This window comes from Montipora capricornis, chromosome 5 (genome assembly GCF_036669925.1).
Source record: "Montipora capricornis isolate CH-2021 chromosome 5, ASM3666992v2, whole genome shotgun sequence".
In the NCBI taxonomy this organism is placed as follows: domain Eukaryota; kingdom Metazoa; phylum Cnidaria; class Anthozoa; order Scleractinia; family Acroporidae; genus Montipora; species Montipora capricornis.
In genome coordinates, this window is record NC_090887.1 from 19,643,568 (window position 1) to 19,656,067 (window position 12,500).

Here is a 12,500-nt window from a genome sequence, read left to right on the forward strand (position 1 = left end):
ACTGGCCGATTGGACCTCAGAGGGTTAGATCTAGAGAAAATGACATCATTTACTCACTAGCTTAAAATCTCAGCGTGTAAACGCAATTTATTACATATGCAAAACACGGGTTGAAAAGTCTGAAAGCCCGAAACTCCCATGCTGCATATTAGTTAGGTCGCGTACACACGCATTGCATTCTTAAACTAGTGAGTGTTTGACATCATTTTCTCCTCGACCCAGCTCTCTCAAGTTAGTAATGGCGGACCAATAAATAAGAAAATTCCAGCTAAAATAAACAAGTGTCTTTTTAAAATCAGAACTTAAAACTTGGGTGAGTTAGTGTCTACTTATCGTAGTTTAGAAACCCAAAGGAAAGACAAAGCTTTCTTATGGTCGTAGTACAACTTTAAACTCTATAATATAGGTATTTATGGAGGTCAGAGCCTTCATCATATTTATTTAATATGTACAAAATTATTTTCACTTCATCAACAAATAAAGCAAACTGGTTTTCCTTTGATAACAAGATTGCAAATGCTGTCCACATAAGATGCTTTTTTTTTCACAAAAAAATCAACAAATAGCATTAATAACAACAAGAAAGCTAGTGTGCAACTGTAAAAACACTGAATGTAATGATGTATGAAATGAATCATATATTAAACTGCGGATATGAAATCAAGTGAAGCTATGATCCTTGCAGTTATGAACCCACTTTTAGCGATCGTGTAGAGAAGCCTGAATAATTCAGGACTTCAATGGGGTTTGAACCAGTAACCTCGCGATACCGGTGCAATACTCCAACCAACTGAGCTATGAAGCTGCTGACGTTAGGGAGCTGGTCATTTGGCAGGATCATAGCTCAGTTGATGTCACATCCACAGTTCAATATATGATTCATTTCATATATCATTATGTTCATTGATTCATTCATCAGGGAACATTTGAACCCACAAGTGACCAGCTCCAAACATCAGTGACTTCATAGCTCAGTTGGTTGGAGCATCGCAAGGTCACAGGTTCAAACCCCATTGAAGTCCTGAATTTTTCAGGCTTCTCTAAATTGCTAAAATTGTCTTTGTAACTGCAACATTACGAATTTCTTCTTGCAAAATTTGATGCCAACACTCACTAATGTGGTCAGAGAGAATCTAAAGGGATCAAGCAGGGGTCAAGTGCAGTGGATCTCTTTTTATTTAAATAAACAAGGCTATCACTTAATTTGCCATGTTGGTTGTTTAGCTTTGTCAACCTTATTTTATCTGAGAGGGGTTTAGCATCTGCTAAAATGCGAACAGCTCTAGTATTTTGCTGCACGTATTTGCCTCCAGCATTCAGCAAAAAGCATGTTCCCAAATTCTTGCTGTGGCCTGAAAAGCTGTGTTGATTTCCACCACAGTTCTAACTTGTATTTTTCCAAAAGTTCATAGAAATTCTTCCAGAAAAGTAGTCCCATCTGGTCCACATCTGTGATTGGCCCGTCAAAATCTTCTGCCTCTTTTCTGCTTGGGCGGCAAATGGCTGACCATGGTTTGGGAGGTCGGCAGCATGCAAAATGAAAAGTCTTCATGGGACGAAAAAGAGAAATTCTGACATTGTATGAATAGGGTAAGGCTTTCCAGTTACCAGCATCAACAAAATATATGGTTAGCAAGTCTTGGTCATGAATGCAAGTATCTCTTTTGGTGGTTTCAAACCAGGTTTCCATAATTTGGTTGTAATGGTTGCTATCCGGTCGAAACACCATAAGCCCTGCATTGAAGCAAGGATCGATTGCACCCGGTCTAGCACAAGGCGTTGCCCCGAAGTCATCAGGAATGTCAAATAACTCGTCAATATTACTCATTAACATAACATCTGCATCAACATAAATGATCTTGGAAAATTCTGTGTAATTCCATGCATGGAAACGTGTATGCGTTCCTCTTATTCTTTTTCCACGAGGCTTTCCGAAAACACCACTGTTTCGATCGCCACCAATTTTGTCATCCAGCCAGTTGCAGTCCATTTCTTCCACTAAGCGAGTTTCCCAGCCAACAACCTGGAGAGCTTTCACTGAGCCCTTGCTAAGATCCTCAGAAATAAATGCAATCATCTTCTTTTGACATGAAAATGTGCGTATAGAGTGACCTAATACCAAAGTTGGTACAATAAATGCATCGTTTACCACCACTGTAAGCCATGTTACATCGCTTCTTGTTTCGACGTTTTCCTTGCACCACAGCTGGCCATATTTAGTCTCCAACTGGTACAATCGCCATTCTTTCGAGGCCAATTGTACCTCGTTGTCTAAGAATCTCTGGTGATCACTTGCAACTTCTGAAACAATCAACCTGACGTATCTGAAAAAATATGGCAGCAAGAGTGGTCTCCATACAACAAGCATTATCAAGAAAATCGTTGTTGGAACAAAAGCTAGAAAGCAAACTGCTCGACGCGATCCCTTTTCTGTCTTTTGTGGGTGACTCCCCTCCATTTTGAACGAGAACAGGCAAATGATCACTCGATTAGAAGCCCCGAAGGTAAATTACTCATTGAAGACCCTCTCCGCATTTCAGCAAATCTTCCTCCTTAATTTTGCTAAGCTTGGCAGAGGCCGCAAAAAATCGGGTCCAAAAATCGCTAGTCGACGCAGTGCGCATGCACAGGCTACAAACTCGTCTCCAGGCTTATCTCCAGGTTTTCCATAGCCTCGTGCATATTGGGTATCCTCCCCGAGAAGAGACAGCTGCGACGAGTGAGCGATAAGTTGTGTCTGTGACGAAAATTCAAATATAATTTACGCGAAGTTGATATTTGTATAGGTAATCACATGATTTCAGGTGCAATTTGGAATAAATAAGCACGAGTAAATTACGGGCTCGTGCAATTTTGGTCGTCTTTGAAAAAATTTACGTGTGCTTATTTATTCCAAATTGTACGAGAAAAATCATGTGATTACTTATTAATAATATACATGAAAAATGTTTTGACCCTCACATTACACGAAGACTGTCAGCCGGCTCGTAGTCTTGTTCGTCTTTCTTAGAACTATAGCTTAAAAATCCTTCCGACAATTTTGTTGAGGGCGACAAGTTCAAAGCTTTCATTATCCAGTTGTTTATGCCTTCCTTTGTAGTCTTTGTTTTGCAGTTTCCTTCAAACTTTTAATGAAAACATTGCTACCCTCGCGTTCTCGCCAAATCTGTCCGCCATTTTGTCAATTCAACTTGCGCCATCCAGAGCTCGGATTTGATTGGCTATCTGCGAACTTCTCTGTTCATTGACCAATCAGAATGCTTGCTTTATTTCTTTTTTTGCATTCAATTACCACTTTTCTGCAACCTGCACTTCTCTCAGCCAATCAGATTGCATAATTTTTTTCCTGTATATTATTAGCGGTGAAATAGCATTAGAAATCCCAAAACATTGATTTTAACAAAACAATAATTACATAACAATGCCTAAAACGTCTGTGCGAAGTTTCCAGATGATACGAGCTTGCGTTTGTGGTTAAATGATCAATGTGAGTTTGAATTCAACCGGCGAATCATCAACAGAATCTTCGGCCGCTTCAGCTCTCGGTTGACCTCATCGGCCCCCTCGTTTTGCCACCAATAAACTCAGCAGTAATTTCAAATGAGGAGGAATTTTACTTGCTCTTACATTAGCGAGATCTGAGGAGAAAATTGCAGTAGCAATGGATTTGAAAAACCGTATTTTGACCTTGGCGCCAACTGAAAAATCAGTGAAGTTCCCGAATTCAGGCTTTAGAAAACGACACAATCCTTTTTCTCCAGCTTCTCGAACACTTTTCGTTGTCGAAATCTTGGATGTTTCCTACCTTAAAAGCACTGTAAGCCTCGAACCGGCAGGGTCCAGGCCCATTTTCAGGGCGGGGTAAGAGGGAGTCCTGGAACAGGACTAAGAATACCTTCGAGCCAAATTATGCCAGACCGATTTGTGCAGGCGAGTTTCTGATTGGTGGAGATTAACAATGGTTGTTTATCATTTACCACAAAAATCCGGAAATTCTGGTTGGAATGTAAATGGTAATTCCCAAACGGAAAATTTCCGGAGAAAACGGGATTTCTTGAAAAGTAGTCCAAAATTCCCAAACGGAATTTCCAATCGGAAAACGTTTTTACCATTTGCATACTCCCATGATTTTGCCTCCCTCCAGACTCTCTCAGTAAACTTGAACGGATTTTGTAAATGGTACACGTCAATTCCAACTAAATTTCCCATTCGGGAGTTTTTGCTTACCATTTGAACAAACCTAGCACCAACCAGTTTCTGCTTGTCCAATGGCTCACCTCACCCGTCCAGCCGTGATTTCGGGAGTGAGTGCTGGCTCATTTCCCGAAACGGCGGCTGGTAATCGAGCCTACTCGTGCATGCGCTCTGCATCAACTAGCGGTTTTTGCGGCTGCTTTTGCTGATCAATGTGAATTAGGCTATTAAAATAGAAAAAAAACTAATCATAAGAACCATTTAACAATTAGACCCTTCGCCCGCAAGGGCTACGGGTCAATAGCCCATGACACGACGCCGAATGGGCTATTGACCCGTGGCCCTTGAGGGCGAAGGGTCTAGTTGTTTTAGTATCACCCAACTAGTCGGACAGAAAAGGCAATAATAAAGTTAGCAAATGCAACTTAAAGAAATATTTAATTGGGAATTAAATGAAAGAAAGCGTCACGCTTTTCGCTACTCGAGGACTATTATCCTCCAGTAGCGTAGCCAATCAAAATGCAGGATTTGCATTAGTCCACTAGTTGAGTTATACTAATCTAGGATAATCAACGACAGTGTCATATTAATGTACGACACCAAGAGAGGATTATCCTCTCTTGAGGACACCTTGTTAGAAACAATGAGACAGTTTCAATCTTTAGTTATGTTGTATAGGAGTTTGACGGTATGGACAGTGCACCTCTTATTGACAATTTTTTTAATCTTAAGAGCGTACGGTATGATTTACATCCCCATGCACAAAAGCATTTTACCTTTATCATGTCTTCTGTGTTTATCATGTCTTCTACACCTATTGTAGCTATTCAGGGCAGTTGCAACTACATGATTTATGGACAATCTACATTCCACTCTACAGGCGCAACAAGACATATGACTCATATACATAGACTGAAATTCCAAAGACATTATTTACATAGCGCCATGCAATCGTTGCCACCATAGCTAATAGAAGGGAATAGTTATGAAACCCGGCAAATTTCTTCGTTGTAGGTTTTTGTTCTCTTTTTCGGCCTTGACCGTGCACAAAACACAATAGTTGTTTACTCCGTACTGAGGAACAAAACAATAGAAACGTGTTGGTTACGTAATTCATGCATAGCGTATGAACGCAAAACAAAATATTGTGCCCGGTCGTGACTTTCCAACCCAAATCTTGGCATCTTTGTTTGCTCCTTTGATGTTTGCCGAGCTTCAAAACCAGTCCCCTCTATACCCTATGAAATTCGGAAGTCTAACACCCTCTCGAGTTTAAAGAGATCACTTAAGATGTACTTGTTTATTAAATTTAGTAATAACAGATAATTGTTTCTATAGATTTGCATATATTGCTTTTGTTTTAATTTTTCCTTTTTTAATCATTGTAAATATAATAGGGTATTTTTGTAAATTTGCAAATATTTATTAATGTTGTTTATATGATTGTAAAGCGCCTTAAACATAGGATAAAAGCGCTATAGAAATAAAGTTATTATTATTATTATTATTATTATTATTATTAACTATGTTGCCAAAAACAATACAGTGCTGGAGAAAAAACGACGACCTAAAGACCATTTTGACGAACGCCGCAGACCATCGTCACCACAACAGTCACAGAACTCGACAGGACACTTCCTCACTAACGATCCGCACACCCTTTAATAATGACATTTACTTGTTCCAATCGAATTATTCCAGTGGACAGCAAAGCAGACACCATTGAACCTTTAGGCGCAATAAGAAAGATAAAACCATGGGTGACGGGTAACAGCTGACAAGTGACGTGTGACAGCTGACACGTGACGAGTAAAACCATTTAGACTTCAAATACCCGCCATCCTTTTCAGGCTTGCCGCCACTGGACAATCAGAAAAAAAGCCAAGTGATCACGTGACAAATTGAATCACCATGCATGCTTCTGCTGCGTCGTTGTTTCGTTGAAATGAAGCCATGCAATAGCCCATTTCCGGGTTCATGTCTGCCTCCTCTTCAAAGCGAGTCTAATTGCGAAGGTTTAGTTATGAAAAATTGTTTTCATTCATATGTAAACTAGAACTAATTACCATCACAAAAACTTCGCACTTAGACTCGCTTTGAAGAGGAGGCAGACATGAACTCCGAAATGGGCCATTAGTTAATTCGCTTTCTTTTTGGGAAAGGCAAGCTACCCAAACAAGAAAATGAGATCACGTGGAAAAATTTAGTGAGAAAATCCAGTCCACGAATTCATTTACGGGGTATACAATCCACAAAGAACACCATTACAACAATTTTAAAACCTTTTTAATGTTTGTTGTTACTGCCAAGTACAGTAAGTAAAATTTAACGAAGTACAAACTTTCGCTCCATTCTGCAAAACTAACCAAGCCCGTGGCAATGGCTTGAGTGGATGCTACAACAGCCAACCGAAGCACAACATTGGCTACTGTTGAATAGCTATCGAGGGCTTCACGTGCCCCACACGGGACAAGAACATCCCTTCGCCTGAGGTGTAGAGAGACTCTACTTTCAAACCGGGTTTGATGTCCTCTAGAATTCATCGTGGTCTGGTTTGCCCTTGTTTTTCTAGTTGAACGAAAGGAAACAAAAAGTACATCATTAATTCGTTTGCATGAGCCATGGTTCCTAAGCAGGGTGGGGTGGTGGAGTTGGGGGTTGCGGGTTGGGGATGGTTACCAAGTGGGGTGAGCTTGTGAGCGGAGCCGAAATATAACAGACAATAAGGGGATCACTTCTACCTTTCCATAGGAAATCAATAAGGCGAAACTAATATCAGACTTGACGGAATTAAAGTAAATTCGTCATTTTGTTGTATTCAGTTGGGACTTGACACCTGGCCCGGGTTGCTCGAAGAATGGTTAGCACCAACCAGCGTTAAACACCATGGAAACCTACAGGTTTTGGAACCTCTTAACCAACGGATAGCGCTAACCAGGATTCAAGCCACCGGCCCCAGGGAGGTGTTAAATTGAAAGATGTCGTTCAATATCTAAAACAAAAACAACTGTATGATTGAAACACAAAAAAATTACACTGCAGGATTTTTCCTCTGGGTACTCCGGTTTTCCTGTCCCATCAAAATCGGCCCCCAACTTACTCAATCTGGCTGTAAAGTTGTGCCCGCGGATCATAAATGGGCCGTGAAACAAAAGTGGGGGGGGGGGGGGGGAAGGGGGGCGCCTTACACATGATTTGGGCTCAATTTCGTCGAGCTGCGTCCGAAACACCTTAAATAAAAACAATGACCACAACCAGGTTTTCTGAGCCCGCGAGACTGAGCACCCCCAGCAAACCATTGTTTTAACGAAAACCGCTGGTCAGCAACCTGGTTCTGGTCATTGCTGTCTAAGGTCTTCCGCTGCGTCCACTCAGTTCCCAAGACTGCTAGAATTAATAAGTGATAAGCACAGCGGGTGTTTTTTGTTTGTCTTCTTACCTTTTTGCCTTTTGTTTTTCCTTTCTTGTGTGTTCTGGTCCCCTGATTCTCCTCTTCTAAATCCGCTCTGTAGTCTTCTAATGCTTTTACTGCTAAGTTATGAATTTGCTGTGGGTCTTGGCTTTCGATGTTCATGTGTCCATTTACTGGCTGAGAAAAAAAATTGAAACCCAGACAAACTCATTTAAGAACTTCTCAATAATTGAAGAATCAATAAATCAATCAATCATTTATTTTAACACGTTACGTCAAAGAGCTATAAAACTCGTTCAAAATACGAACGTGTATAAATAAAATCTATAATAATTACAGCCATATAATACAATTCAATTCTAAAAACAATAAAATGCCACACACTAAAAACGTGACTTGGAAAACTCTAAAACTCGTTCTAAAAGCAGTTAAAAGCTACGATTGTACACTATAAGACACGTTCTAAAAAACTGCAATCCTGCAATTTACTTCTGAAGTCACTAGAATCACTTGAAAGACGCACATGAGAAGGCAAACTGTTCCATAACTTAGTGCAAATAGAAAATTGCACTCGAGTGGGGTTAGGGGTCGTTAAAGAAAGCTGGGTATCCTGGAAAGCTTCTCCTCCCTTCGTCGAACAGTTCATCCGATGTTAGCGTGTAAGAATTGAGAAAAAACTGCCTTGTCTGAAGCATTACGGACTAAAAAATTAAGAACCAAGTTTACACTATAATCAACAGGACCCCTGGAAGGAAACCTAAAAGGTGTCTCTCATCTATACGCTATCACACTTACGCCTTTCAGTCAAGTACTTCAGAAAGTTAAAACCGCCTTAAAAAGCATAATTCGCTATTTTCACAATCCCTTAATACAGTTCATTTTTGCGTTGGAGGAGGGGGGGATTATTTGCATTAAAACAATTGATATCCAGTTCAATGAAGCATGATACAGTCCCAAGAGTAAATGAATCGTATTGTCTTTATGCAAAGAACCCCCAAACCGTATTGCATTATGGGAATGGGAAAGTAGTGAATGAACGACACCCAAGGAAAGCATTACTAAATGGGTTTTATATGACCGATTGATTTAAAAGTGGAGTCATCTAAGGCTTCGTACATGATCTCCACATTTGGGTTTTTCGTTGCTGTTTAAGGACGGTGCCTACTAATTCAAAGGTATTTTTGCCCCGGTTTATGATTATGAAGGAAATGTAGATCTTGACAAGTGTCATTGAAATCCAAAAAGAAAACTGGGGGTAACCACGCATTTTTCCAAGATAATTCATGAATAATGTTTGTAAAAAGTTTAAAATAGAAAGCAATGTATGGCGTTCTTTCTCAAATTGAAGCTTAATCAAATTTGCATGGTTAGCCCCAGTTTTCTTTTGGGATACCATGGGTACTTACTAAGATCTACTTTATCCGGATAGTTTTAAACCGCGCAAAATATCCCTGTATTAGTGAGCATCACCGATAGGAAACCCGAGTATCTCGAGATGCGCAATAACAATAGTAGACACCGTCCTTAACCCGATTTGTTATCGAAAAGCGCGCGATCAGAAGCTAAGGGCCAATTCACCCTCGTCCAAACTGCTGCGCCAGTTTATGTGGATACGATAGTCTCAAATATAAACACCAAATTTGCTACCTTTGCTACTTTCTCGAAGTATGGAGATGGTAATAAGCAATGCCATTCTGAGTTTGCACAGGCTTACCTGAGTCATTCCTTTTCCCGGTGAACCAAGATACAACCTTACAGTGGGGTAAGCTCGCACATTGGCTTCAGAACATAGATGGTAATCCTGTTCACAATCAACTTTTCCTGCTTTGACACGCCCGTCTAACAACTGCAACAAATGAAAACTAGCGACGCTTAAAGCTGATTTAAAACAAAACAAGTAACGCCAATGGAAAGTAATTTTTAGTGGACCCCACCCGAATGGTCAAGAACTTAGATATCACCAAAACAATCAAAAGACGTTACGTTTAACCAAAGGCTCTGTCGCATTATGAGTCTAAAAAAAGAATTGTCCGTCTTTATGAGTCTTGGAAGACGCATTTCTCAAGATGTTTCGCCTGGAACTGATGTACACAACGCATTTATTGACCATCTCTATACAAACGCAGGACGAATTTTTGCTCCCAATTCGTCCAATCAACTCAGTTGATTAACCCACTTCTCGTTTTCACTTCCTTACCAACGCAGCGCCATAGTTTCTTTTAGAAAGTCGTTGCACGAAATCGAGAATCCCTCACCTTTGCTGCTTTTTCGAAGTCAGGAGCAAACTGAATACAGTGCCCGCACCAAGGAGCGAAGAAATCGATAATCCAAGCATCTTCACTGCCCAGAACATTTTCAAGAAATGAATTGTAACTGAACTGCGTGACCATTGAAGGAAGGTGTTGAAAGGCCCAGCTGTACAAAGAATGGACATCACGCCATCCACGGTGACTCCTAAAATATCACATAAATAACGCCATGATAAGTTTCTCAACAAAACCGGGGAGCGGTTCACAACAAAATCAGAAGGAAGATTCTCAACTCTCAAGTAGAATATAGGGTTTCACAGAGATTGTGCTGTGACAATGTATCTCAAAAAATTTCTGCCTTTTTTCTGACCTTTCAAAGGGTCTTATCCTGGACTAAACAAACACATAAGTTCATTGTTTAATAAAATTAACGAGGAGGCAAGCCTTTTCCTATTCAAAGCAACTTAGTTTTACAAAGTTCCGGAGGCAAAAATGATTATTGAAAACCTCCCTCTAAGTTAGGTTTCAAAGAAATTACTGGCCCTTTGAGTTTTAAACAGACTCAATAGTAAAAAAGATGGGTCATCTTTCGTGCCAAGTCCTCTCCCCTTACTTCTCACCTCCCCTCCCCTCCCCCCCCCAATCCTCTTACAACAGATCGCTCAATGGAGATTAACATCGATTTCCGAAATAGAGGAGGGAGTGTCTTGTTTAAGAGCTTACTGCAGCACAGGTCATTGCTTTAATGCAAACAACGTAAAATTCTTCTACATTAGAGAGGTGTCCCAACGACTTTCGACCAGGATTGTAGCATTTTCGCGTACTCACACATAGCGATACCCTCCCTGGCTATTGTGAGGGTACAAACGGATTGTAGGATAGGAATTAACTCCTTGCTCCTGGCAGAACCGTCGAAACTTTTGACAGTCAACTGAACCAACACCAGCGTCGTCCTTCATTTGCTACGGACGCAAATAGAAAGATAACCATGGAGTGAGAATCTGAAAGGAACGTATCGCGGGTCGCGGGTCGCAGGCAGGAGCCTCGTAAGCGGACACCATCGGGAATTGGAAAAAGCGTCCGTTAGTAGAGCTAGAGCTTTCCGCTTAGGATAATTATTCCCATAACGTGACACTACAAATACATGTTGGACTCTTGTTCATGTCAAACGAACGCACAGCTTGCTTTCCTGCGGACAAACGGAGATATGTGACAAAACCGACCCCTGTATTCTGATGCTCTGTCAAATGTCACAGTTGTCTTTGAATTGCAAATTAAAGACAAATTTCATTGCCAGTCAATTATTATACATGGGGTGTCTGCTTAAGAGAAAGCATAAACAAAAGAAAAATCCATATTTAATTTTCAAAAGTGTCCGCGTCCGTTTACGATAGAGTGTCTGCTTACGGGAATGTGTAAATACAGAGTTTGACTGGAAGATAAAATGGGGAATTTAAAAACGTGTCTGTAAGTTGAGCTGTCCGCTTACGAAAGTGTCCGTTAGCGGCGAGTTGACTGTAACGGGTGTCTCGAAAACGAAGACCCTACGACCCCGAGAACTCGAAAACTCGGAAACGAATATATATATTTCCCCAAAACCCTCAATTTGGCTAACCCTAGGCATAACTAGGCCTAACGTTAGTTTTTAGGCCTGGGGTTAGCCAAATTGAAGGTTTTGGGGTACTTTATTCGTTTCCGAGCTTTCGAGTTTACGGGGTCTTAAGGTCTTTAAGGACGGTGACTACTATTGTTATTGCGCATACATTCTGCGCATCTCGAGATACTCGGATTTCCTATGGGCGGTGCTTATTCATACAGGGATATTTTTGCGCGGTACAAAACTATGCGGAGAAAGCAGAACTTAGCAAGTGCTCGTGGTATCCAAAAAGAAAAATGGGGGTAACCACGCATTTTTCAGAGTTAATTAAGCTTCAATTTGGCAAAGAACCCCATACATTGCTTTGTATTTTAGAGCTTTTTACAAATGTTGTTGATTAATTATCTTCGAAAAAAGCGAGGCTACCCCCAATTTTCTTTTTCGATTTCAATAATACTTGTTAAGATATGCTTTTCCCGCATATTCAGTAAACCGCGCAAAAATACCTTTGAATTAGTAGGCACCGTCCTTAAGTCTTAAGGGTCTTCGGGTCTTCGTTTTCGAGGCACCCGACTGTAACCCTAACCCAGTCCTAATCACTCCTCAACCCCCCACCCTCGGAATAGTCATGCCGGAATTCAGTACCTTAGCCAGTTTGTTCCATTCAGGAGTCAGTTCATTACAGGGACCACACCAAGGCGCAAAGAAATCAACCAGCCACGTTTCACCCGACTTTCTCTCTGCCACAAGGGATTGGAATGTTTCGGGTGTCAACTGTACAACAGTAGGGTTAAGTGTATTCTGGAACAAAAACAAGAAAAATAGTTTTGATTTGCAAGACAGCTTTTCTTATTAAATGCCATTTTCAAACAGTGGAGCACTATACTTTGTCCAAAAAACAAGCGGTGTCCAGTTTTACAACAAGAATAAAATGAGTTTTGATTCTGTATTGTTGAAAATTTAACAGCATTTCAAGTCTCCACAATGTTTATGTATTCTGAGCTGTGGTCCTTTCCCCACTTAGAACTCTGGAAACTTGTTGTGCTTG

General features: G+C 40.6%; 2 protein-coding genes across 2 annotated transcripts in view; both read right to left on the reverse strand.

The window, feature by feature from the left end:
- Window positions 1-1,161: 1,161 nt before the first annotated feature.
- On the reverse strand, window positions 1,162-3,165 carry LOC138049817 (glycogenin-1-like). The gene is made up of 2 exons (XM_068896265.1): window positions 2,962-3,165; window positions 1,162-2,737 (listed from the first exon to the last, which is right to left on the reverse strand). The coding sequence occupies exon 2, from the start codon at window positions 2,456-2,458 to the stop codon at window positions 1,283-1,285; it is 1,176 nt and encodes a 391-aa protein (XP_068752366.1). The 5' UTR covers window positions 2,459-2,737; window positions 2,962-3,165; the 3' UTR covers window positions 1,162-1,282.
- A 3,293-nt stretch (window positions 3,166-6,458) lies between these two features.
- The window catches only part of LOC138049818 (dnaJ homolog subfamily C member 10-like), a 17,412-nt gene continuing 11,370 nt past the window's right edge, over window positions 6,459-12,500 (reverse strand). The window contains exons 17-22 of the mRNA XM_068896266.1: window positions 12,098-12,253; window positions 10,684-10,817; window positions 9,862-10,060; window positions 9,321-9,452; window positions 7,634-7,783; window positions 6,459-6,762 (exon numbers count right to left, since the gene is read on the reverse strand). Of these exons, the coding sequence (XP_068752367.1) occupies window positions 6,727-6,762; window positions 7,634-7,783; window positions 9,321-9,452; window positions 9,862-10,060; window positions 10,684-10,817; window positions 12,098-12,253 (807 nt within the window). The 3' untranslated portion in view covers window positions 6,459-6,726. The remainder of the gene's footprint in view (window positions 6,763-7,633; window positions 7,784-9,320; window positions 9,453-9,861; window positions 10,061-10,683; window positions 10,818-12,097; window positions 12,254-12,500) is intronic.

Excerpts from the sequence above, each read along its gene's own strand:
- LOC138049817 (XM_068896265.1), bottom strand. The coding sequence starts at position 2,458 with ATGGAGGGGAGTCACCCACAAAAGACAGAAAAGGGATCGCGTCGAGCA.